The 26,897-nt window shown below is 38.0% G+C and overlaps 1 protein-coding gene across 6 annotated transcripts in view; it reads left to right on the top strand.

Moving 5' to 3' along the window:
- Positions 1-26,598, top strand: part of SANBR (SANT and BTB domain regulator of CSR) — a 66,586-nt gene extending 39,988 nt beyond the window's left edge. For 5 of the 6 annotated variants that reach the window (XM_053589220.1, XM_053589222.1, XM_053589221.1 and 2 more), the window contains 10 exons: positions 6,252-6,397; positions 7,347-7,446; positions 9,059-9,091; positions 9,917-10,016; positions 17,070-17,161; positions 18,709-18,737; positions 18,819-18,892; positions 19,349-19,437; positions 22,523-22,614; positions 24,771-26,598. In XM_053589220.1, the coding sequence (XP_053445195.1) occupies positions 6,252-6,397; positions 7,347-7,446; positions 9,059-9,091; positions 9,917-10,016; positions 17,070-17,161; positions 18,709-18,737; positions 18,819-18,892; positions 19,349-19,437; positions 22,523-22,614; positions 24,771-24,807 (792 nt within the window). In that variant the 3' untranslated portion in view covers positions 24,808-26,598. Of the gene's footprint in view, positions 1-6,251; positions 6,398-7,346; positions 7,447-9,058; positions 9,092-9,916; positions 10,017-17,069; positions 17,162-18,708; positions 18,738-18,818; positions 18,893-19,348; positions 19,438-22,522; positions 22,615-24,770 lie in introns of those variants that run through there. The other variant, XR_008379655.1, reaches the window with a different exon arrangement.
- The last annotated feature ends 299 nt before the right edge of the window (positions 26,599-26,897 follow it).

The following is a 26,897-nucleotide window of genomic DNA, read 5'->3' on the forward strand; positions in this document are numbered from 1 at the left end:
GGACCATAAAGTTCATTGTAACTTTGAATTGCACACAAACTTTATGGTCATGCTGTATTTAAGCCCAAGCATATCAGTAATTATGTTAAATACAAACAGTTTAAATGTTTCATTTCATTTTGTTTATTTATTTTTTTTGAGGCAGAATCTCACTCTGTCACCCTGGATACAGTGCCGTGGCGTCATAGCTCACAGCAACCTCAAACTCTTGGACTCAAATGATCCTCTTGCTTCAGCCTCCCGAGTAGCTGGGACTACAGGAGCCCACCATGATGCCTTGCTAATTTTTCTATTTTTGGTAGAACTGGGGTCTCACTTTTGCTCAGATTAGTCTTAAATTGCTGAGCTCACCCACCTCAGCCTCACAGAGTTCTGGGATTACAGGAGTGAGCCACCGTGTCCAGCCCAGTTTAAATGTTTTAGTAAAAAGACAATGTTGAGTGTGGTGGTGGAAGGGAAGCAAAACCCAGCTGCATGCTCTAAGAGATATATCTAAAACATAAGGATGTGGAAAGATTTTAAGTAAAAGGAAAGAAAAAGGTAGATCATGCAGCCACTGATCAAAAAGGAAGCAGGTACAGCTTTGCTGAGTCATCCGACTTAATAGATTACAAGGCAACAACAGTACCAGAGATAAAAGGGTCATTTTATAACCACAGAAAGTTAATTTAACAAAATATACAAGAATTCTAAATTTGTATATTCCTAATAACAGCTTAAAATATATGAAGATCTATAAAAAGTAGGAAAAATCCACAATATTAGTTGGATATTTTATTATGCCTCTTATTAATGATAGGCCAAGGTGACAAAAACAATTGTTGGTAGCCTGCCATTATGGCAGACGCCTGTAGTCCCAAGCTACTTGGGAGGCTAAGGCAAAAGAATCTCTTAAGCCCAAGAGTTGGAGGTTGCTGTGAGCTGTGACATCACAGCGCTCTACCGAGGGTGATGCAACATAGTGAGACTCTGTCTCAAAAAAACAAACAAACAATTGTTGGGATTCACCAGCAGACCCAGACCTGGGTTGGGAGTTGACAGGGGAAATAATGCTGGGGAGAAATCATCACAATCTACACAAGCTTAAGACATAGAGTCTGAGAACATACATTATCTCACCAGAGTGGCAGATTGGGACAGGGCAGCAGTGCTCTGGCATTTCCACAGGGCTTTTATTGATTTTTAACACAAAGGGTATATGCAAAATACAAAGATGCCAAAAGATAGGGTTAAAAGAATTCCAAGTTCTCAGGAAGATTATATAGAGGGGAAAGGCTGGGTAAATGGGAACTTAAGATAGGGGGAGGGAAAACTGGTTTCTGCCCATAGCATTTAGAAAGGGGGAGGGAAAACTGGTTTCATTCCTGTAGGGCAGATTTGCCAGGTTCTCTAATCTAAGTATAGATCAGGAGTTCAAAGGATTTAACTTTGCTAAAGTACTCAGCCCCCTCCACCTGTTGACTCCCTGCGCACAGGGATAGTAGCAGTGACTTCTGTCCAGAATCTGTCATCTTCAGTGGTCTGGATGAGTTCCCAGGGATATGGCTCAGCACCCACTCAGAGATCAACCTATCTATCTCCCACAAACAGTAAGCATGGAGAAGATTGAACAAGTTGTATGTGTCTGTTAGATCAAGTTTCTGTATTGCTACAGAATATGCATTATTTTCAAGCACAAACAGAACATTTACAAAATTTAATCACTTGCTAGACCTTAAAGCAAGTCTCAATAACTTTCAAAAGATTGAGATCATATTGAGTATGATTTATGACTATAATGCATTTATGCTGGAAATCAATAATAAGAAAAATAACTAGAAAATACTCGTATGTTTGGAAATTAAATATGTTATTTAAAACCAATGGATCAGAGAAGGAAGGAACCACAAGGGAAATTCAAAAATAGTTTTTAAGAAGCCACATATCAAAAAACGTGGAGCCACGGCTGGGCACAGTGGCTCACGCCTGTAATCTTAGCACTGTAGGTGGCAAAGGTAGGAGGATCTCTTGAGCTCAGAAGTCTGAGACTAGCCTGAGCAAGAGCGAGTCCCCATCTCTACTCCCAAAATGAAGAAAATTAGTGGAGCATATTTGCATACACCTATAGTCCTAGCTACTTGGGAGGCTAAGGCAGGAGGATCTCTTGAACCCATGTGTTTGAGATTATAGTGAGCTGGTGATGATGCCACTGCACTTTAAAAAGCCAACGCAACAGACTGAGACTGTGCCTAAAATTTGCTGTCTGTACCAGCAAATACTACCAATTATTTAAAAAATAAATATTGTGAAACTTAGACACACTCTTCTAGAGAATGAAAAACTATATTTCTTAAATCATTTATGAAGCTACTTTGATATGAAAATGTGACATATGAGAAATACAGGAAGGAAAGTAAAAGCCATTTTCACTCATGAATATGGATACAATTCTAAATAAAATATTAGCCGTCTAAATCTAGTAATATATAAACAAGATACTTAGCATAGCCAAGTCGGATTCATTTCTAAGATACAAAGTTGATCTAACATTAAACAAACTACTGGGTATTTGTACCATGTTAATAGATTGAAAGACTCGACTTTAGAAAAATATAAATGACTCTCAAACTGACCTATATAGATCGATTCAGTCTCAATAAAAACCCTATCAGATTTTTACTGGGAACTGTGCTAAGCCGATTCTAAAATTTATATAGAGGGCTTGGTGCCCGTGCTCAGTGGTTAGGGCATCAGCCACATACACTGGGCTGGCGGGTTCAAACCCAGCCCAGGCCTGCTAAAAACAACAATGACTACAATAAAAAAATAGCCGGGCGTTGTGGTGGGCACTTGTAGTCCCAGCTACCTGAGAGTCTGAGGCAAGAGAATTGCTTAAGCCCAAGAGTTTGAGGTTGCTATGAGCTGTGACACCACAGCACTCTACCAAGGGTGATATAGTGAGACTCTATATCAAAAAAATAAATAAATAGATGGACACGGTGGCTCGCACCTGTAGTCCCAACTACTTGGGAGGCTGAGACAGAAGGATCGCTTGAGTCCAGGAGCTCTGGGCTGTAGTACACTATTCCAATCAGATGTCCTCACTAAATTCAACACCAATATGGTGACATCCTGGGAGCGGGGGGCCACCAGCTTGCCTAAAGAGGGGTGAACTGGCCCAGGTTGAAAACGGAGCACCTCAAAACTCTCATGCTGATCAGTAAGTAGTAGGATCGTGCCTGTGAATAGCCACTGCACTCCAACCTGGACAACGTAGCGAGACCCCATCTCTTAAAAAAAAAAAAAAGAAAAGAAAATTTATATAGAAACTCAGAGGACCAAGAATAGCCAAGATATTCTCAAAGAAGACAAAGTTAGAAGGACTTACTCTGCCAGATATCAGGATTTATTCTAAAGCTATGATACTTAAAACAGGGCAATAATTTCACAGAGTAGACAAATGGACCAACAAAAGGAGAATGGAATACTAAGAGTGACCTAGATACTCGACTGTCACAGAAGTGGCTTTCCAGAGCAGTGAGCAAAGGATGGGCTTTCCAATAAGAGGTACTGGGACATTAATTGGGATATGATATGGGGAAAAAATGAATTGCAGTCTACCTCAAACTATTTACAAAAAAAGGCCTATATGTGAAAGGAAAACTAACAAAGCTATTAAAAGATAATACCACAAAGGAAGAACGTGATAAATTCAAGAACAGTAACTGATTAAGTAAATTGAAATTGAAGAGACAGACTTACACGTATGATGGGATATTAGCAAAATGTATATCCATAAGAGATTCATATTATCAATATATATTTTTTAAATCTCCCACAAATCAAAATGAAAAAGATAGATAACAAGCACTTCACGTAAGAAAACATTTGTTTGTCCTATAAAGGTAAAAAGGACAACTTCATTTGTAATTTGGGAAATAGTAATACAAATTAAAAACACAGTGGGGCTCGGTGCCTGCTCAAGTTGCTAAGGTGCCAGCCATATACACCTGAGCTGGCAGGTTCAAATCCAAAGCCAAGGCCTGCCAAACAACAATGACAACTACAACCAAAAAATAGCCAGGCTTGTGGCGGGCACCTGTAGTCCTAGCTACTTGGGAGGCAGAGGCAGGAGAATCGCTTAAGTCCAGGAGTTGGAGGTTGCTGCGAGCTGTGATGCCACAGCACTCTACCCAGAGCAACAGCTTGAGACTCCGTCTCAAAAAAAAAAAACCACAATGGGAGGGCAGCGCCTGTGGCTCAAAGGAGTAGGGCGCCGGCCCTCTATGCCAGAGGTGGCGGGTTCAAATACAGTCCCGGCCAAAAACTGCAAAAAAGAAAAAAAAAAAAACCACAATGGGAGGCCGAGGTGGGTGGATAGCTTGAGCTCACAAGTTAGAGACCAGCCTGAGCAAAAGCAAGAGCCCAACTCTACTAAAAATAGGAAAAAAAACTGAGGCAAAGGATCACTTGACCCCAAGAGATGGAGATTGCTGTAAGCTATGACGCCACAGCACTCTACCCAGTGTTAGTATGTGGAGTAATGAGAATTCTCATATACTGCTGATGGAATATAATTTGATACACATGAGTACTTGTACACCAGGAAACAAGTAAAAGAATGTTCATAGCAGTATTATTTGTAATAGCTCCAAACTAGAACAAAATTCATCATCAGCTATAGAAGAGACAAAAAATATTCATATAATGAAAAGTTCTACATTAAAGCAAATATTATCATTAAATGCATTAAATAAGTGATATAAAAGTGATATCATTAAATAAGTGATATAAAACGATATTGTTTAGGGATGCATTCTAAGTAGCAAAGAATACAGAAAAGAAAGGAAGTGATTACTGTAAAAGTCAGGGTAGATGTTATCTTTTGGGGAGATGGAGGCAGGGAATGGGCCCATGGCGACTCCTGGAGTGTTGGCAGGATTCTAAAATTTAATATGAATGGAGGTTATTCTTGGGTTTTTTTTTTTTTAAAAGAGTCTCACTATGTCACCCTGGGTAGACTGCCAACGTCACAGCTCACAGCAACCTCAAACTCCTGGGCTTAAGCATTATCCTGCCTCAGCCTCCTGAGTAGCTGGGACTACAGGTGCCTGCCACAACACCTGGCTGTTTTTTTTTGGTTGCAGTCGTCGTTGGTGTTTAGCAGGCCTGAGTCACGTTCGAACCCGCCACCTTCAGTGTATGTAGCTGGCGCCCTACTCACTGAGCTGCGGGCGCCAAGCCTGTTCTTGGGTATTCTTTAAGCTATCTGTGTTTCAGTCTATTTTCTGTATGTATTTTTTTTTTTTTCAAGAAAAAATTGTAGGCTTGGCGCCCATACCACAGTGGTAATGGTCCCAGCCACATGCACCCAGGCTAGAGGGTTTGAACCCAGCCCAGGCCAGCTAAACAGCAATGACAACTGCAGCAACAACAAAAAATTGCCAGGCGTTGTTGCAAGCACCTGTAGTCGCAGCAATTTGGGAGGCTGAGGCAAGAGAATAGCTTAAGCTCAAGAGTTTGAGGTTGCTGTGAGCTGTGACGCTATGGCACTCTACTAAGGGCGACATAGTGAAACTGTCTCAAAAAAAAAAAAAAAAGAAAACAGCTATTTGGGCTGGATGGAATAGATTCAAAGGTAACATCTTCTCCCTTTTACTATATATATTTCCTTTTAAAAGTTAATTCTAACCTAGATCCTTTGTCCACTCCCCTATAGCTTATTCCCCTTAGGTCTTACACAAGACCACCCATACATTACATGTGAGAACATAGTTTCCTTGACTCAAATAATTGTGATAAATCAATTAATGCTGAACTGTAAATGATTTGTTGAAACATAATAAAAGGCCTGGTGAGATTTCTGATGAGGGAGGAAGAGTGCTTTCTTCTTTACCTCATCACTTACTGCCCCAGCAATAGCTGAGTGTGAGGATTTTTAATTGTCTTTATTTGTCACGCCGACCTCCTCTGCTTTAGCCAAGTTCTGAAGAAGTAAACAAGGGCAAACAGCAACACCCTCTCTACAAAAAATAAAAAAAATTAGCCTGGCATGGTGTCATGCCCATAATAGTCGTAGCTACTTGGGAGGCTGCCATGGGGGGATCACTTGAGCCCAGAGGTTATAGTGAGCTCAGATCATGCCACTGCACCACAGCCTGGGTAACAAGGCAGGACTCTGTCTCTAAAAATAAAAATGAAGATAAAAAGAAAAATAAAGGAGTATTTCTATAATGAACAAATCTCTAATTTAGTGTCTCTTTGCATGACAGGGCTGTCAAGTGAGAGACCATGTGGTTGCACTTTGTGATCCAGGTGAAGGTGGAGAATTGCTGTCCTGTACCACTACTACAATACTGGATGATCTGCACAAGCACAAAGATGTTATTGCTGTGCCCTTTTCAAAAGATACAGTTAGGTGAGGGAGAAAAAATGAACACTGTGAGGTTGCTTTATTCCCTAGTGCTTCCTCATCAATATCAGTCCTCAAATATTAATAGGTTATATTATTTCAAAAAGCAAACAGATACTTACTTGGGCAAAAACACTTAAAAATATTGGAGGTCGAAAGGGAGGAAAAACTAGTCCTTGGTGATTAAAGGACTAGTTGGGATCTTAAATCCAGTTGTGGGAGAAGTTATAGGGTTTTTTCCCTTCAAATTGCTTAAACCCTTCTTAAATGCTTGAATGATAAAACAGGAAACAAAGTTGATGGTTGAGTTCATCTTTCCGTAAGTTTGAACTCCCTAGATTCAGTAATTTCTGGACTCACTCTATGATTTTGCGATTGCAGCCACCTATTAGGTTGGGGACTGGGAAGGACCCTTTATTTTTTTTTATTTTTTTTTATTTATTTATTTTTTTTTGGCCAGGGCTGGGTTTGAACCCGCCACCTCTGGCATATGGGACCGGCGCCCTACTCCTTGAGCCACAGGCGCCGCCCGGGAAGGACCCTTTAAAAGAGGCTGTTCTCAAATCAGTATCTATCATAGCAGACCATCCTACCACCTACCAGCTTTGATGATTCTACCCTGTTTCCCCGAAATTAAGACAGTGTCTTATTTTAAGGTGTGCTCCCAAAGATGCTCTAGGTCTTATTTTCAGGGGACGTCTTAGCTTTCCTGTAAGTAGGTCTTATTTTCGGAGGATGTCTTATTTTCGGGGAAACAGGGTAGTACAGAGCTGCTCTTAGCTTGGAGAATCACCAGGTCAGTTAAGGAATGTAAAGGTTGAAGTGGCATCCTTATATTCAGGAACTGTATTCCTAAAGAGTGATTTATAAAACATTTGCAGTAAAAAGGTATCATTCACATTTAAATTTTTAAGAAAGTAAACACTTATCCATAAAAATGTCTTTTTCTTTCAAGTGATCTTGGAGTTGGTTCCTGTGATGAAAAGGGTCTAGAATGTGATGTTTTACTGGAGCCAAATACACCATGGGGCCCCAAAACTGGGGAGCTCAATGCTGTAAGTGCTCTTTTCACTTATTCTTTACATAAACAATTAATGACATTTAATCTTTGACAAGAACATGGTTAGTTTAAATTGAAATTGAACTGACTCCCTAATCATAACAAGATATTATGCTGAGTTAATTTAAGCTAATAGGACTATAAATGTAATAGAACACATTCCTTGACCTCAGAGAATTAATAACTAATAGATTTAAATTTGGGGGGAAATTGTAACATGATCTTTAGGATTTTTATTATAGGCAGATAATGAATTGAGGAATGAAGATAGTATAAAAGAATATTTTGACACCTCCTTGTTCTACAAACTTTTTTGAATAAGAAATTTATTTTTGTGGGTGGCGCCTGTGGCTCAAAGGAGTAGGGCACTGGCCCCATATGCCGGAGGTTGTGGGTTCAAACCTAGCCCTGGCCAAAAACTGCAAAAAAAAAAAAAGAAAGAAATTTACTTTTGTATTATAATCAGCAGTATATTTCATTATTTCAAAAGTCTTAAAACTGAAATCTTTTTATGGTGACCAGAAAGTTTGATTTCTTTGATTTTTTTTTTTTTTTTTTTTTTTTGCAGGTTTTGGCTGGGGCTGGGTTTGAACCCACCACCTCCGGCATGTGGGCCAGCACCCTACCCCTTTGAGCCAGAGGCACCACCTCCTTTGATTATTTTTTATTCCTTTTAACTTTGTTACTAAGGACCAGGGAATTTATTTGCCTGTGAACTTCTTTGTGTTGGTTGAGATAGCATTTACCTAGGAAAGTGAAATATTCCATTTTAAGTGCTTCATAAACTCCAGACAGCTATACAATATTCAGTTATTAATCTTCACCTATAAATTAGGTATTAAACAGCAAATTTGATTTCTTAAATGTCCATATATAATCTGCTTCCTTAATTTATCATAAAATATAAGCATTAAAAAGTGATTGAAATAGTTTTTTAAATAACTGAAATTATATCTCTGCATGTGATTTACTTGTCCTTTGGAATTAATACATTTGGAATGTTTTAATTTAAAGAAAAATGTTTTTTTTTTTCTTTTTTTAAAGACAACCACATCTTCTTCCAGTGCAGGATATTAAAGACTGTGATACAGCAGAACCTTGACAGTTGACCACCTCCTTACAGTGACCACCTTCTGAAGCTGATGTGATTTCCATAGACCTGACACACACGTGTACGTACTAGTGCAGTAGGCCTAGTTCCTCATGTTGACCACCCCTGTATATTGACCAGTTTGTTACAGTCCCTTGGGTTGTCAACTTACAGAAGTTCTACTGTATGCCACTTTCAGCCTGAGTTTAAATTATGTTTTCAACCTGGAATGGAACTATCCAGTAGAACCCAAAGGACTGTAACAAACTGGTCAATGTACAGTAGTGGCCAACATAACGAACTAAGCCTACTGTGCTGATACGTACTTGTGGTGCATGTCCGGTCTATAAAAATAGGTCAACTTAAGGAGATGGTCAGTGTAAGGAAATGGTCAACAATGGAGGTTCTACTGTATTTATAATTTTGGGGGGGCTCTTCTACAAAAACCATATGAAAATAATGAGCTACAGTGTAGGTAGATGCCAATTTATTAATCTCTCATTCCTCTGTTTTATAGTTCTTGTCACTGAAAAACTGGACTCTCCAGCTGGTAAATGAGCTATTTTATTCAGCTTTTGTAGATCTTTTTCTTCCTAAATTAAAGCTTAGTTTAATGGAGTCTTACCAGTATGTTATTTTACAAATTTTTATTAAATGTATGTCTTCCTTTGCAGCTTTTCCAATTTTGTACTTAGTGATAATATGGTTAGTTTGTTTAAGAGAAATGTATACTCCATTATCTGGCTGCTTAATCCATAGGTGTAGTTAAAAGACTTTTTAAAGTCACTTTTAAGTCACATCTAGGATATTGAATGAAAAGAAAATCTGTAAATACCAATTATTGGTTGGTTGATTGGTTCATTTTTTTTACCTGTTTGCCAATACTGTGGCATCTGTCATCACTAGTTATAAGAGTGGAATAGGAATTTGGATTAGTGATGACAGTCAGTAGGGCAGGTAGATGCAGGAAACTAATACTCATATGGTTAAGTAATCCAAGGCCACATTTATGGGACTACATTAATATTGGCAATTATCATATTATACTGTAATATCAAGGAACATACATTCAGTTGAGTGACAGAGATACAATTCAGTAAATACCGAGAACCTGTTAATATGCCTGTCACTATGTTAGGATCTGTGAGGGAAATAAATAAAACATGTTTGATGTAATGTAATTCTGTCTTCAATGTAGAAATTCTTGTGTCAATCTCCTAGATGTGTTGATCTCCTATAGTCAGGCAATGGTCCTTTAATCAGCTCTTGTTTGACTCCCTGATTCAACATAAATTTAGATAAATGCATTTGAAAGAATTTATTAGAGATGTAATGGTATTACATTTGTAATAGATGTGATTTTTTTTTAATTTAGAAACAACAGTCATTATTTTCAGAAGAAGAAGAATATACCACTGGATCTGAGGTCACTGAAGATGAAGTTGGAGATGAAGAAGAAGTATCCAAGAAACAAAGTATTGGATTCTAAGTTAAAATCAAATCTCACTATTTATGAAGGGGTTACATTCTAAACCTTTAATGCAAAGCATAGGGAATTGGCTTTATATATCTACATGATAGGTTACAACATAGAAAACAAATAAAGAAAACACAGGAGGTGGCCAGGTGTGGTGGCTTACATCTGTGATCCTAGCACTTTGGGAGGCCAAGGCAGGAGGATTGCTTGAGGCCAGGAGTTTGAAATCAACCTAAGCAAGGAGATCTATCTCTAGAAAAAAATAGAGAAGTTAGCCAGGTGCAGCACCTATAGTTCCAGCACCAATAGTTCTAGGTACCATGAAGGTTGAGGTAGGAGGATTGCTTGAGCCCAAGCATTTGAGGTTACAGAGAGCTATGATGATGCCACTGTACTCTAGCCCAGCAACACACTAAGTGTCTTTAAAAAAGAGAAATAAAAGAAAGCCACTGTTAAGATTCTCTAACCCTGGCACCAATGGAGAATGCTTATAAAGTAATAAAAAACTGTGTGTACTGAGAAATAATCCTCTAAGTTTTCACTTCAAATGTGAACTAATGTGTTTCTTAAAATGTGTGTGTTCACATCAGATGAAATGTGAGATGAGATGTGTATGTACTTGAGGCGATTTAGAGTGACACTCAAATGAACCATTAAATAATATCATCAAAGTAAAATTATAATGGAATTAATTTGTGTCAAAATTTTTTAACTTATTACTTTTGAGAATCAGCAGGGTAAATTGATTCAAAGAGCCTTTGAAGGGCGGCGCCTGTGGCTCAAAGGAGTAGGGCGCTGGTCCCATATGCCAGAGGTAGTGGGTTCAAACCCAGCCCTGGCCAAAACTGCAAAAAAAAAAAAAAAAAAGAGCCTTTGAAGACTCAGGTATTTATAGGCATTTTAAAAAAAAACTGGTAAAAGCAGATTTCAAGTTAGATACAAAACTAATTAATGTCCTACAAGCAATAAATCCATAACTTTGGGAGTTATCTTTTCTACTAGACATAAATCACTTGCATTTCTGTTAAACATAAACATCTGCAATCTAACATGTAACTTTGTAGAGTCTGGGCTACAATCAGTAGCAATCAACAGATGGGAATGTTCTCAGAAACTTAAACAATTCTTAGGTGGGCCTGTTAAACAATCCTCCAATGTAATACTGAGAGGACATGTTGCCTTCTCTTTGTCTTCTCTCCAAGTTTTACATAATTTTTCTCAACATGTTGAATCCCCTAATGACAAAAACAGTTCTTCAGCAATTATTTTCGAGTCTTAATTAGTCAAGGAGAAAGTACTACTAGGTTGTTTTTGCCAACAGTTAGATTGAGGTATAATTTACCTGTCATAAAGTAAACGTCATCCAGTTTTAAGTGTACACAATGATGAGTTTTAACACACAGTGTATAAACCACCACCAAAATCAAGATCTAAAACATCATTCCAAACAGTTCCCAAAGAGTGCTGCTATGAACAATCGCGTATAGGTCTGTGTGGACATGTATTTTCATTTTTCTTGGGTAGATACCGAGGAGTGGAATTGCTGGGTAACTTGGTAAGTGTGTGTTTAACTTTGTAAGGAACTGCCGAAGTATTTTTGCAAAGTGACCATTTCGCATCCCCATCAACAATGTATGAGAGTTCCAATTGTTGCACATTCAAATCAGTACTTGGTATTATCAGTCTTTTTAAATTTTAACCATTCTAGTGGGTGTATAGTTGTAAGTATTTTTTCATGTGCTTACTAGCCATTTGTATATCTTTTTTGTGAAGCATTTGTTTAAATGTTTTGCCCATTTTTTAATTGGATCATTTGCCTTATTATTGAATTGTAAGATTGATTTCAGATGTGAGTCCTTTGTCAGTCCTATGTTTTGCATATATTTCCTCCCAGTTTATCCTTTGGCTTTTAATTTTCCTAATGTTATCTTTTGAGAAGCGAAAGTCTTCAATTTTGGGAACTCTAATTGAACTCTGAATTTTTAGTTTTTTCTTTTATGTTTCATGCTTTAATAACTAAGAAATCTTTGCCTACCCCAAGTTACTAAGATTTTCTGCTGTGTTTTTGTCTAGAAGTGGTATGATTTTATCTTTTATATAAGTCTGTGGTCCCATCCAGGTTAATTTTTGTGTATGATGAGTTAAGTAGTCAGCTCCCATTTTTTCCTGTAGGCATAGCCAGTTGTTTCAGCACTACTTATTGAAAAGACTTCTTTCTTAATACATTGGATTACCTTGGAATCTTTCTTAATACATTGGATTACTTTGGAATCTTTGTTAAAAATCAGTTGGCCATTTACATACGGTACTGTTTCTGAACTTTTTGTTTTCGTCCATTAATTCTTATGTCTGTCTTTTATTTTCTTCTATGTCTATGTTTACATCAGTGTATCAATATCAGTCTTAATTTTTGTATTTTTTAGTGAGTCTTGAAATCCAGTGGTGTGAGTCCTCAAAATTGTTCTTTTGTTTTAAATTATTTTGATCTTTCAAAGTACTTTGCTTTTCTTATAAATTTAGAGTCAGTGTGCATAGTTCTACAAATATTTTCCTGGGATTTTTATTGGGATTATGTTGAACCCATTTATCAGTTTGGGGCAAATTCCTTTATTTTTTCAATAGTAAGTCTTCCAATTTATGAACATAGAATAGCTTTTATTTAAGTTTTCTTTAATATCCTTAAACAATATTTAATCTTTTCAATGCACCAGTGTTGAACATCTTATATTAAATTTATTCCTAAGTGTTTTTATGCCATTATAATGGAATTGTTTTTCCAATTGCTCATTGATGATCTTTGTATATTGAACTTACATCCTATAATGTTGCTAAACTCACTTGTTTTTCATTTATTAGATACCATTCCAATCTGTACGCTTTTTATTTCTTTGTCTTGCCTTTGGTGCTAGTCAGGACCTGATATTGAATAGAAGGGGTGAGAAAAGACATCTTCACCTTGTTTGTTTATCTTACAGGAAAACATTCAGTCTTTAACCATTAAGTATATAATGTTAGTTGTTGGTATCTCTAGGTGCCCTTTCTCAGTGTCAGCTGTTAAACAACAGCAGCAACAAAAAAGGGCGGGCTTTCAGTCTCCCTTATGATGGCTGTGTTTTGGTTAAAAGTTACTGTATGCTGTATTTTTTTTAAGTAAGAAGAAACATCAGAAGCAGTTGAGTGATGGGAAGGTGGGTCCTCTAGGAATGAGGAAGCCTTCTGCCAGATGGCTTTTCAACATGCTTCCTTCAGAATCATCTGCCTTATTAACAATGGTTTTTGTCTTAGAAGTTTGTCTTTGAGTTTATAAACTGACATAATTTCTTGTTCTGTCATGAATGGACACTGCTCTAGTCCTTCGATAAGCTAATCACACATTTTCACCATCTTATTTTAGGCACTTTTTTTGCAGTGTTAATATCATCTTCATCATCACTGTTATCACAATCACCTTGACTCAGTCATTTCAGTTGTTTCACCATCAGTTAGTGAATGAACAATTGGAGCCTAATGACTGATGTTATAATAAAAGTTTCTTTGATATCAACTTCTTCTGGTTTAGTGATGGACTCCAAAGATACAGTCTTTGCATATGTAAGGAGATCAGACGTAATTTTTTTCTCACTTGATATACAAAATCCTTCAAACTTACCACTTTGTTCATTCTTTGATGATGAACAAAGAATAGAACAGAGTCACAGGCCAGTGGTTGTGCCAAGCATGCACACCCATGTCTTTATAGTCAGTGTGTTCCATATGTTGGCAACAACATATTCAGCAACCTTCCTGCTAAACTCCTTTTGAAAACTTTCCACAGCCATGCGTCTGTTCACTGCCACTAACGTGCTTTTCAAGAAATTGTTTTTATATTTACTCTTCATTGATCTAAGGACACTTACATCACATGAATTAATGAAGTCACATTTGGGGGAAAGTACGTGGCATAAACATTTTATATCATCTAGAGCAGGCATCCTCAAACTGTGGCCCGCGGGCCACATGAAGCGGTGTGAATTGTATTTGTTCCCATTTTGTTTTTTACTTCAAAATAAGATGTGCAGTGTGCATAGGAATTTGTTCATTTTTTTTTATTGTTTTTTGTTGTTGTTGTTTGTTTGTTTTTCGCAGTTTTGGCTGGGGCTGGGCTTGAACACACCACCCCTGGTATATGGGGTCGGCACCATACTCCTTGAGCCACAGGTGCCACCCTCATTTATTTTTTTTTTTTAAACTATAGCCCGGCCTTCGTACGATCTGAGGGACAGTGAATTTGCCCCCTGTTTAAAAAGTTTGAGGACGCCTGATCTAGAGGATGAGCAGAAAAGTTTTCAAGGAGTAACAAAATCTTGCAGTCATCCTCCAGTCCAGCTTTCCTGAAGTGAGCACCAGCCACAGATACAAAATGTTTGTGAAACCAATCAGAAAAATTTCCTTGGCAGTGCCTATAGCTCACTTGGCAAGGGCAGTGGCCACATACACCTAAGGTGGCAGGTTCAAACCCTGCCCGGGTCTGCTAAGCAATAATGACAGCTGAAACAAACAAAAAAATAGCCAAGTACTGTGATGGGTGCCTGTAGTCCCAGCCACTTGAGAGGCTGAGGCAAGAGAATTACTTCAGCCCAAGAGTTGGAGGTTGCTGACACCGTGATGCCACGGCACTCTACCCAGGGTGACAGCTTGAGACTCTGTCCCTCTCCCCCCAAAAAAGAAAAATTTCCTTGGTAATACATGCCTTTTTGTTAGTATAATAATGGACTGTAAGGAATTTACTCCTTGGAAACAGTGAGGCTGCAAGCTTTTGCCTATTATAGCAAGTTTAAACTTAACACATGCCTGCTGCATCAGCACTTCCCACCCATTAGCACAGTTATTCTGTCCTTGGCATCCTTAATACATGTAGGTCTGTCTCATCAGCTGTAGTCTGTGTCTTTCTGGGGGCAATAACACTAAAACAGTATTGATTTATCTGTATTATAGACTTGTTCAAGCATCAGATTTTCTTTAGTGAGGACCTTGGCAAACTCGTCAGTGAATTTCTTTGCTGCCTTTTGGTCAGCAGATGCTTTATTACCACAAATCTCTAAAAATTTAATGCCATATTCACAGTTCCCTTCAATTTTCCGTTCATTGTGACAGACCTTTGCTGTTACATGATCAGCATACCATTAAGTGCATATGTTCACCATGTCACTGGCAGATTCACTCTTCCATACACACACAGGATCTTCATTTTTAGCTTTGTGCAGTGTTTTTCTATTACTGACTTCTGTTCATCATTTTTCAGCATGGAAACTTTGAAAGTTTATCTGCCGTTTCTTCAGGTCACGCATATATGGTGGTTATCCCAACACCATACTCTTTTGTTAAGATGTTTCACGCTTAGACCAATGTCTAGATTTTCTGTGCTATAGATAAACATAAATGCTCACTCTTTCTCTTATCACTATTGCCCAGAGGGTATTGGTAGGCCTTTCTGAAATTTTTAATAAACAATACCTTTACACCATAGAGCAGAGAACAGGCACAAAAACACAGTGAGTAATGCAAATAGGTCTTGGCCCCAAGTGGGGTATCATGGGCAACCTGCTCTTGCTGTGTCAGCTGCACACTTTCCATTTTATTACTCATCATGAGCGTGTTTGCAGGGGGAAACTGGGTTGTCCTGAGTGGGGTTGAAAGGGTCTTTCTTCCCTAGAGAATGCTGAATAACTACATTGTGTGCCTGCATTTTTTGTTTTTTTTTTTTTTTTGAGACAAAGTCTCGCTTTGCTGCCCTGGGTAGAGTGCCCTGGCATCATCATAGCTCACAGCAACCTCAAACTCTTGGGCTCAAGTGATCCTCTTTCCTCAGCCTCCCAAGTAACTGGGACTACAGATGCCCTTCGTAATGCCAGGCTATTTTTAAAAACTGAGTCACACTCTTGCTCAGGCTGGTCTCAAACTCCTGAGCTCAAGTGATCCACCTGCCTCAGCCTCCCAAAGTGCTAGGATTACAGAGCCAGTGCGCCCAGCTATGTGTACCTGCATTTTGACTCTGACCCATCACACAAAGTCAGATGTGGAATTTTCTATTTGTATCATCATATCAGTGCTCAAAAAGTTTCAGGTTTGGGGCATTTTGGATTTTAGATCTTCAGATTAGGGATGCCCAACATGTACTGTGTTTTTTCCTATACAGACATACTATGAAAAGTTTAATTTATAAATAGGTACGGTAACAGATTAACAACAATAGCTGATAATAAAATAGAACTATTATAACAATAATTGTAATAAAAATTATGTGAATGTAGTCTTTTTTTTTTTCTTTTTTTAGAGACGGAGTCTCACTTTGTTGCCCTTGGTAGAGTGCTGTCCCATCACAGCTCACAGCAACCTCCAGCTCTTGGGCTTAGGTGATTCTCTTGCCTCAGCCTCCCAAGTAGCTGGGACTACAGGCGCCCGCCACAATGCCCCGGCTACTTTTTTGTTGCAGTTTGGCCGGGGCCAGGTTCAAACCTGCCACCCTTGGTATAGGGGGCTGGTGCCCCACTCACTGAGCCACAGACGCTGCCCTGGTGACTACAGTCTTTTTCAAAATATCTTAATATTTTTGGGTCACAGTTTACCACAGGGAACTGAAACTATGGAATTCAGATAAAGTGGAAGGGGGACTATATAAGCACATAAAGCCATAAGGTTTTTTATTGTTTTTTGTTGTTGTTTTTTTCTTTAGACAGAGTCTTACTTTGTCGCCCTCGGTAGAGTGCCATAGCGTCACAGCTCACAGCAACCTCTAGCTCTTGGGCTTAGGCGATTCTCTTGCCTCAGCCTCCCAAGTAGCTGGGACTACAGGCGCCCCCCACAACGTCCAGCTATTTCTTTGTTGCAGTTTTGCTGGGGCCGGGTTCTAACCTGCCACACTGAGTAGAGGGGGCCGACACCCTACTCACTGAGCCACAGGCACTGCCCAAAACCTACTTCTTTTTAAAATTGTTTTTATTGTCTAGAAGTAGCAAGTACATTGGAGAGGAACATGGTACTTAAACTCTTAACATTGACCTTACATTATCAGGGAAAAAGGAGAAGCCAAAGAAATTCACTAAACAACCAAAAAAGCAGATGTCTTCACCCTGTGCTCAGAAGAAAGAAAAGGCATCAGAGAAGGTAACTTTAAATTATCTACTATTATTCTAAAGTTCATATGGAAAAATAAGCAAGTGAGTATAGCCATGAAAAATCCAAAAGAAAAGAATAATGGATACACAATGGAGTACTAACAGTATAAAAATGAATGAAGAAATTTTTTATAGACTGATCTGATTAAAAGTCTCTAAAATACATCAACAAGTGAAAAAAGGAAGGTGCACAATGGTGTATAGTGACATGATACACTAACTACCCTCATGTGAAATAGATAGGGAGATACGTGCATAAATTATCTCTGGAAAGTTACATAAGAAATTGATAAAATTGGTTGCCCCTCAAGAAGGGAACTGAATGTGTGGGAGACATAAACGAGAGGCTTTTTATTATATGTACTATTTATACCTTTTAAGTTTTGAGCCAAGGGTGGCGCCTGTGGCTCAGTGAGTAGGGCGCCGGGCCCATATACCGAGGGTGGTGGATTCAAACCCAGCCCCGGCTGAACTGCAACCAAAAAATAGCCAGGCGTTTGGTGGGCACCTGTAGTCCCAGCTGCTCGGGAGGCTGAGGCAGGAGAATCGCGGAAGCCCAAGAGCTAGAGGTTGCTGTGAGTCCTTTGACATCATGGCACTCTACCGAAGGCGGTAAAGTGAGACTCTGTCTCTACAAAAAAAAAAAAGTTTTGAGCCAATTATTAATCAGAAAATAGACTTTTATTTTTTGAGACAGAATCTCATTCTTTCACCTAGGTAGAGTGCCATGACATCATAGCTCACACAACCTCAAACTCTTGGGCTCCAATGATTCTCTTGTCTTAGACTTCCAAGTAGTTGGGACTACAGGCACCTGCCACAATGCTGGGCAAGTTTTTTTCTATTTTTAGTAGAGTCAGGGTCTTGCTCTTGCTCAGACTGCTCTCAAACTCCTGAGCCCAAGAAATCCACCCACCTTGGCCTCCCAGAGTGCTAGGATTACAAGCGTGAGCTACCACACCCAGCTCAAAAAATAGGCTTTTAAAATTAAAACAAATTATATTTTATGACCTATTAAAATATTCTTATTTCCCTTGCCTTTGAAAAAAGGTGTAAATGAGGCAGGAATGAGAAGACAGTAGAAAGAGAGATCATGAATTTCAAAACTGTGTGGAAGGTTGAGGCCGCAATAAGCTGATACACACAGCTAAATTGGACACGTTGTACATTGCTGTTCATGTTAAGTACCACGAGTAGGTTAATTCTAAAAGATTGCATTGGAGCTGCCACATTCAGGGGCCTAAAAAAATTTTTAAAAAAAGATCGAATAAGCTAGGACTCCAAGGTGGGCAGATAAAGCTGAGTTCAAGTTCTAGGTCTGTGTCTTTTTAGAAAAGTTACTCTGAACATGTTTTATTATGGAGATGATAATAGTGCCTGTCTTACATAGTTGTTTCAAGGTTTAAATGAAATAGCACTAATGCTCTTGGTACAGTGTCTTACACTCAATAAATGTGAACTCTTTTTATTATTAACTATAACACTAATCAGTAAATATGTTCTAACTGGGCCTTAATGTTGTCTACTCTTTTTTAGTCAGCTTCTAGAGATGTGTCTCCTTTCGTGTGAGTATTGCGTCTTAATCCAACTAGATGTCCACTCTTAAAGCAGCATCAATGCTGATTTTTGTTCGATTTTTTTAATAGTGTGAGTATGCAGAAGAATAAGTGGGATGCCACAAGATCCTTGAGATTCAACCAGGATGCACAAAGAGAAGATGGTAAATTTGTTATTGGGGTAATGTACAAACTGGACATAAACAACAGTGTAGTCAGAGTATCTTTCATTTTATCAAGTATATGGAACAGCTAAAATAAGGCCTCAAATTTGCACATTCCTTAGGCAACAACCAGTTTCATTACTAGACAATTCCAGTGAATGATGTTTTATGTATCTGTGGTTTTGAGATCTCCAGATAGACTTTGCCTATCACTTTTACTGTAAAGGTGACTGAATATGTTTTAAGATGTTTTGTAGTGATCTAAAGAGTAGGACGGTTATCCACATGCAAGTCATTTTGTGACTTGCTACCTTAAATTCTTCATACATACATACATAGATGTATATGTCTGTAAAATATTATCAAATGATATTTTTATACCTTGGGGATTATAGACGTTTTTAAGAAAAAGTTATAAATCATCCTCATGAAAAGTTTATTATTTTTTACCTTCAGATCAGCGGCGGATGTCTGAAATTACAGGGCACCTAATAAAAATGAGACTGGGCGATCTGGACCGAGTCAAATCAAAGGAAGCAAAAGAAGTAAGCATTTCATACTAGTATACTGTACTTCCATAAGATATCCCTTCTTTTATTTTCAGCAAAGTATATAAAGATGTTTCAAGCAGAATTTTAAAAGAGTAATTTTTTTTTTCTTTGAGATAGAGTTACACTTTTTTGCCCAGGCTAGAGTACTTGTGGTGTCAGCCTAGCTCATAGAAACCTCCCTCCTGGGTTGAAGCACTTGTCCTGCCTCAGCCTCCCCAGTAGCTTGGACTATAGGTGCCTGCCATGCCTGGCTACTTTTTTCTATTTTTAGTAGAGACAGGGTTTCACTCTTGCTAATGCTGGTCTTGAACTCCTAAGCTCAAGGGATCTTCCCACTTTAGCCTTCCAGAGTGCTAGGATTATAGGCATGGACCACTGTACCCAGCTTTAAGAGTAATTTAGATATTTTTTTTTCTTTCTTTCTTGGTTTTTTTTTTGTTTTTTTTTTTTTTCTTTTTTAGAGACAGTCGCCCTTGGTAGCTTGGTAGAGTGCTATGGCGTCACAGCTCATAGCAACCTCCAGCTCCTGGACTTCGGGGATTCTCTTGCCTCAGCCTCCTGAGTAGCTGGGACTACAAGCACCCGCCACAACGCCCAGCTATTTTTTTGTTGCAGTTTGGCCGGGGCTGGGTTCAAACCCGCCACCCTCACTAGATAGGGCCAGCGCCCTACTCACTGAGCCACAGGTGCTGCCCAAGATTTTTTTATTTTCTATACCAGTTAGCCAGTTCATTCACATAAAAGGTTTTCACTGCCTCTTCTTATCCATGGTCCATGGGTCCTCTGTAAGACATCTAATATATACCATTGCTGAAAGCATGATACCACACTAAGAGTAGGTTAACTGCATGTTGTTGACCAAATGCTAACTTCCAAAAGTACTGGTTTTGATCAACTCTGCATATAGTGCTTAAATGTCATCTCTAATATAAGATACTATGCTGAGAATGATGACTTAAAAGTACCTGTATTCTAACTAGAATTACATATTAGTCATAACATTATGTATTATTAACACTGGTATTACATATACGCCATAACTCTTACCCTGATTCTTTTACTTAAAAATGTACTTTCCTATAAAACTTCTAAACAGAAACATAGGATAAAATGTTTGTAGGCTAGGCAACTGTTGTAGCAGACCTTACCTACAATACCAAAAGCATGGTCCATTGTGAAAAAAATGGGAAAACTGGACTTTTCAAGATTTAAAAGTTCTTCCTTTCTTTTTCTCTTTTTTTTTTTAGAGACAGAGTCTCACTTTGTCACCCTCAGTAGAGTGCTGTGACATCACAGCTCACAGCAACCTCCAGCTCTTGGGCTTAGGTGATTCTCTTGCCTCAGCCTCCCAAGCAACTGGGACTATAGGCACTCACCACAATGCCCGGCTATAAAAGTTCTTCTTTTCAAAATCACTATTAAGAGAATGAGAAGACAAACCACAAACTATGAGAAAATATGTGTAAAACACTTATATGAAAAGGGATGTGTGTCTAGAATATACAAAGAACTCTCAAAACTCAATAATAAAATTAAAAGCCCAATAAAAATAAATGGGAAAAAAACGAACCAGAAACCATGAAAGAAGGGTTCAGATGACAAATAAGCACACAAAAGTATACAACATTAGGGATAAGTAAATTAAAACCTTATACCATATCTCAACTAGGATGTCTAAAATTAAAAATATATATACCAGCTTATGCCTGTAATTGTAGCACTTTGAGAGGCCAGTATAGGAGGATCACTTAAGCTCAAGAGTTCAAGACAAAAGCAAGACCCCTTTTCTACAAAAAATAGAAAAATTAGCCAGGTGTGGTACCATGTACCTGTAATCCCAGCTACTCAGGAGGCTGAGGCAGGAGATTGCTTGAGCCCAGGAGTTCGAGGCTGCTGCTCATATATAGCTAGTTGGATTGCAAAAAAGAATGACCCCTTTGGCAAATAGTTTGGCAGTTTCTTATTAACATTCACCATATAAATCAATTCACACAATTTTATAATGGCTTTATTCATAATTGCTAAAAACTAGAAAGACCTCAAACAATGTCCTTTACCTGATAACTGGATAAACCAACTGTACGTATAAAAAGGAATTAATTTCTGATTTATGCATCATTGTAGATGAATCTCTTGTACATTATGCTAAGTGAAAGAACCCAGATTCAAATGTCTACATATCTGATTCCATTTATATAATGTTCTGGAAAATATAAAACTATAGGGACAGACCAGCTACATGGGAAGCTGAGGCAAGAGAATGGCTTAAGCCCAAGAGTTTGAGGTTGCTGTGAGCTGTGATGCCACGGCACTCCACCAAGGGTGACATAGTGAGACTCTGTCTCAAAAAAAAAAAAACTATAGGGGGGCAGCAACTGTGGTTCAAGGAATAGGGCACCGGCCCCATATACTGGGGGTGGCAGGTTCAAGCCCAGCCCCCAACCAAAACTGCAAAAAAAAAACCTATAGGGACAGAAAACAGACCAGTAGATTGACTTAAAAGGGGCATGCGTACAGGGAAGTTTTCTTGGGGGTGACAGACCTCTGTCTTCATTGTGACAGTGGTTACATAACCACATGCATTTGTCAAAACCCAGAATTATACACTAAAATGGTGAATTTTCCTGTATATAAGTCTTACCTCAAAAAGGCTAGATTTTAAAAATCAAAATAAAGCCAGGTGTGGTGGCTTACACCTATAATCCTAGCATTCTGGATTGCTTGAGTGGCAATACAAGGCAGGTGGATTGCTTGAGCTCAGGAGTTTGAGACCAGTCTGAGTAAAAGCGAGACCTCATCTGCCTAATAGAAAAAAAACTAGCTGGGTACTATGGTGGGTACCTATAGTCCCAGCTACTGGGGACACTGAGGTAAAAGGCTCTCTTGAGCCCGGGAGTTTGAGGTTGCTATGAGCTACAGTGATGCCATGGCACTCCACTCAGGGCAACTGAGTGAGACTCTGTCTCAAAAAAATAAATAAAAATAAAATTACTTTTAAATTAAAAAGTAATCCCTTTTAATAAAGCAGTACTCTACTGACTCTGTGAAAATAACTCAGTTTTGTTTCTTCATTCTGCAGTTTGCAGGAGGTATTTATTCCCGGCTTGAAGCACAAATCAAGGCCTCTGTGCCAGTCAGTGTGCGGCAAAGCAGCTCAGAGAAAAACACAAGGTAAATCCCCATAAAATAAATCAGAATGCCACTGGCTGTGAAGTGAATTTTTTTTTTTTAAGGTAAATTGTATGAACACTAGAAGTGTATATTAGAGTTTAGATTATCAAGACATTAATCAGAACCAGTTAGGATTTTGAAAGGGCTGGCTGGGTACAGTGGCTCCCACCTATAATCCCAGCACTTTGGGAGGTGGAGGCCAGAGGATCACTTGAATTCAGTAGTTTAAGACCAGCTTGGACAACATAGTGAGACCTAGTGTCTACCAAAAAAAAAAACAAAACTTAAAAATCTAATGAAAGTATAGGTATTTTTTTTTTTTTGTCTGTTTAACCAGCTTCGTTCTGACCTACTTCCTGATAAAAATGTATAGTGCTACTATTAGTGGAGTTTTTGTACTATTTATAGGTTATATATTGTTACTTTATAAAAAAACATTGAAGTCTGTGGTTCCTTGTTTATTTTATTTCTCTTAATAAAATCTAGCTGGTGAGTCTTGTGCCATTTTATATCACAAATTTTCTGTTAGAAGTTACTAAGATTTGAACATTAATATTACAGATCCTTAAGCTTTACATGTAATTCTGAAATCCAGAAGGCTCAGAAAGCCACAAGTTTTTTTAATACATTTATGTCAACTCATACTTGAACTGAACTGCTCTGATGTTCATAGTTTTTATTTATTTCGCTAGTTTTTATTTATCTCATTTGTTTCACTGAAGCAACATTAACATGTTTGATTATGGAGCAGGGCCCCAGATTTATACAACTATATTATCTCTCAAAATTTTTTTTAAAAATCAAATTCCAGGCTTGGCGCCTATAGTTCAGTGAGTAGAGTGCCTGGGCCTGTTAAACAACAATGACAGCGCCAACCAAAAAATAGCCAGGTATTGTGGCAGCACCTGTAGTCCCAGCTACTCTGAGGCTGAGGCAAGAGAATCGCTTAAGCCCAAGAGTTTGAGGTTGCTGTGAGCTGTGACGCCACAGTACTCTACTGAGGGTGACACAGTGAGATTCTGTCTCAAAAAAAAAAATCAAATTCCAAAATACATTCTACTCCAGGAGTTGTTTTTGTTTTTTTTTTTTCTTAGAGACAGAGTCTCACTTTGTCGCCCTTGGTAGTGTCGTGACATCTCAGCTCACAGTAACCTCCAACTCTTGGGTTTGGCAATCTCTTGCCTCAGCCTCAAGGCCCAGCTATTCTTTTCGTTGTTGTTGCAGTTTGGCCAGGGCCAGGCTCAAACCCGCCACCCTGGGCATATGGGGCCAGCACCCTAATTACTGAGTTACAGGCATCGCCCTACTCCAGGAGTTTTAAAAAATGGATTTTGGAGCTACGTGAAGATTCATTAAGCTTTGATACTGCCAAGCAAACACAGTCTAAAGCAGCAGCAACGTCCTGTTGTTTTAGAGAAATGCAAATCAAAACAACCCTGAGATATCATCTAACCCCAGTGAGAATGGCCCACATCACAAAAACTGCAGATGCTGGCGTGGATGTGGAGAGAAGGGAACACTTTTACACTGCTGGTGGGACTGCAAACTAGTACAACCTTTCTGGAAGGAAGTATGGAGAAACCTCAAAGCACTCAACCTAGACCTCCCATTCGATCCTGCAATCCCATTACTGGGCATCTACCCAGAAGGAAAAAAATCCTTTTATCATAAGGACACTTGTACTAGACTGTTTATTGCAGCTCAATTTACAATCGCCAAAATGTGGAAACAGCCTAAATGCCCACCAACCCAGGAATGGATTAACAAGCTGTGGTATATGTATACCATGGAATACTATTCAGCCATTAAAAAAAATGGAGACTTTACATCCTTCGTATTAACCTGGATGGACGTGGAAGACATTATTCTTAGTAAAGCATCACAAGAATGGAGAAGCATGAATTCTATGTACTCAATCTTGATATGAGGACAATTAATGACAATTAAGGTTATGGGGGGGGAGCAGAAAGAGGGATGGAGGGAGGGGGGTGGGGCCTTAGTGTGTGTCACACTTTATGGGGGCAAGACATGATTGCAAGAGGGACTTTACCTAACAATTGCGATCAGTGTAACTGGCTTATTGTACCCTCAATGAATCCCCAACAATAAAAAAAAAGGAAGCAACTCTGACCTTTTTTTCTGTTTCAAATTTCTAGGTCTAAAAGTCGGTTTGGTCAAGGGCGTCCTGCATAAAGCATCTTAATATAAAACTAAAATACAGAAGGCACACTCCTGGACATCTGAAATTGCTGTCTACTTGAAGATCTTCAGCACGATGACTTTCAGAGTTTTAACTTTTTAAGTTACTGATTATTCTTGCAAGCCACATAACTCATAATGCTAAGAGAAATATATAATTAGATTTTATGAAAATCTAATTGTAAATATGAAACTTCTTAAATCTAATTTTCTTTTAGTATGATTCTCAAATATATAAAAAACATTTATTCACAGATTTGCATTTATTCCCAATATTTGTTTTCCTTTATTTATTTGAAAAAAAAAGAGGCCTAAACTGTCAAGTAACTACTGTCTTTTTTAAAGACCTTAAGAAATTAGAGGATCACAAATGGTAGTACTACCATGCATGTGCACTGATTGTAGGATGTTGTATGAGTTGTAAATCTCAGGATAGGATTGAGAACTGCAATTTGTATGATGAAATTCCCAATGATGCTAATTTTAAGTTTGCATGAATACTAAGGAATGACAGATCTCAAGACTTCATTAAGTTCAAGGTAAGATATTTCAATACTGTGTTGGCCAGAAGGGTTAATATTATTCCATGGAAAGTACAATGTTAATCCAGTTTTCCTTTTTTTTTTTTTAACTTTGTAATGCTTATCTTTTGGTCATCTGAGCTGGAATTACTGATCATTACCTCTTTCTTCTGTGAAACTAGTGCCATTCTGAATTTGTTGAAATAGTTTTAGGATAGTAAATCATTTCAGTTGTATGAGACACCTACTGTACAGTTCTCAGGGCTCTACAACCTAACCATATTTCTGTAGCCATTTCAAATAGCCCCTTTCAACAGTTACAATTGCTAGTTAGAGATGTTTAAAACATTTCCATATAGATTAGATGTGTAAAAAATTACGTATATTCAAGAAAAATCGAAATAAAATTCTATTTTATAGATCATGTTTGAATTTTTCTAACCAGGCAGAAAGAGTGCTCAGGGAAAATTTGTTCTAAACCATAAGCATGTAATAATTTATGTGTTTGGAAATTACTTATATGTAGGTCTCTGAAAAACTTTGATGCACTGTTTCTATTTTTTAAAGTCTTCATTTGCCTACAATTGAAATTTCTTCAAATTACTCAGAGAATAGACTTTGATAATTTGTGACAGCAGCAATTTCTACTGAAATGTTCAAGTGTTACATTTACATTCAGTTTACATAGGGAAATTATTTTTAGTGTTTTAGTTAACAGATGAAGCTAGATGTTACTCCATGTTAATGTATAGCTTTGCCAAGGTTTTTGAACTTCTGTTTAGAAATTTTATTCCACTTTATGGTTGTTTCAATTGTTTGATATTGTGGAACTATATCATTTTTATTTTCAAAAGAAAATGTTTTGTAGTACATTATATGTAAGCCCTATCAAATACCAGGGTCTTGTTAGAATTCACTGTATTCTCTGATAAAAGGATTTGGGTTTGTACAGGTAAACAGTGCTGTGATGGTCACAACAAGAAGAGGAAAATATACCCTTTTGATTTTTAACTTAGTAAAAGGCCAATTGCTTCTCAAATGGGTGGACTGTACCACTGAATTGATTTTTACTAACTAGAATTTATCAGAATTTGATTGTCTTCAGAACATGTTCTGTATTTCAATAACGTCAGTCTACAATACATAGCACAGGTACCACAGACATTTTACTCAAACACTTAACAGCCTTTCTTTTGCAAGGTACTTTGAAGTTTTACCTTATGTTGACTCTGAAATTCACATTTCTTTAATCAAAATAAACATTAACGACAAAAGTTATTTGCAAAGTCTGTCTCTGAATCTTTCTATCTTCTCAGAGTCTGGATTGGCTCTAGATGTTAACAGGTTTTCAAGGAAAATTAGCTCTGTTACAAGATAAATTTTTTTAAGTTTTAAGATTGGTTTAAATGAAGATATGTTGATAAATATTTTAGCAAGACAATGAAATGATAAAATACCGCAGAAGATATGATGAGAAGATAAGGTAATAGCACTGATTTTACACAATTGCATTATTTTGTTTTTTTCCCTTCTTCATAATACCTTACCAGGTATTTGAGATAA

Source organism: Nycticebus coucang, chromosome 4 (assembly GCF_027406575.1).
Source record: "Nycticebus coucang isolate mNycCou1 chromosome 4, mNycCou1.pri, whole genome shotgun sequence".
In the NCBI taxonomy this organism is placed as follows: Eukaryota; Metazoa; Chordata; class Mammalia; order Primates; family Lorisidae; genus Nycticebus; species Nycticebus coucang.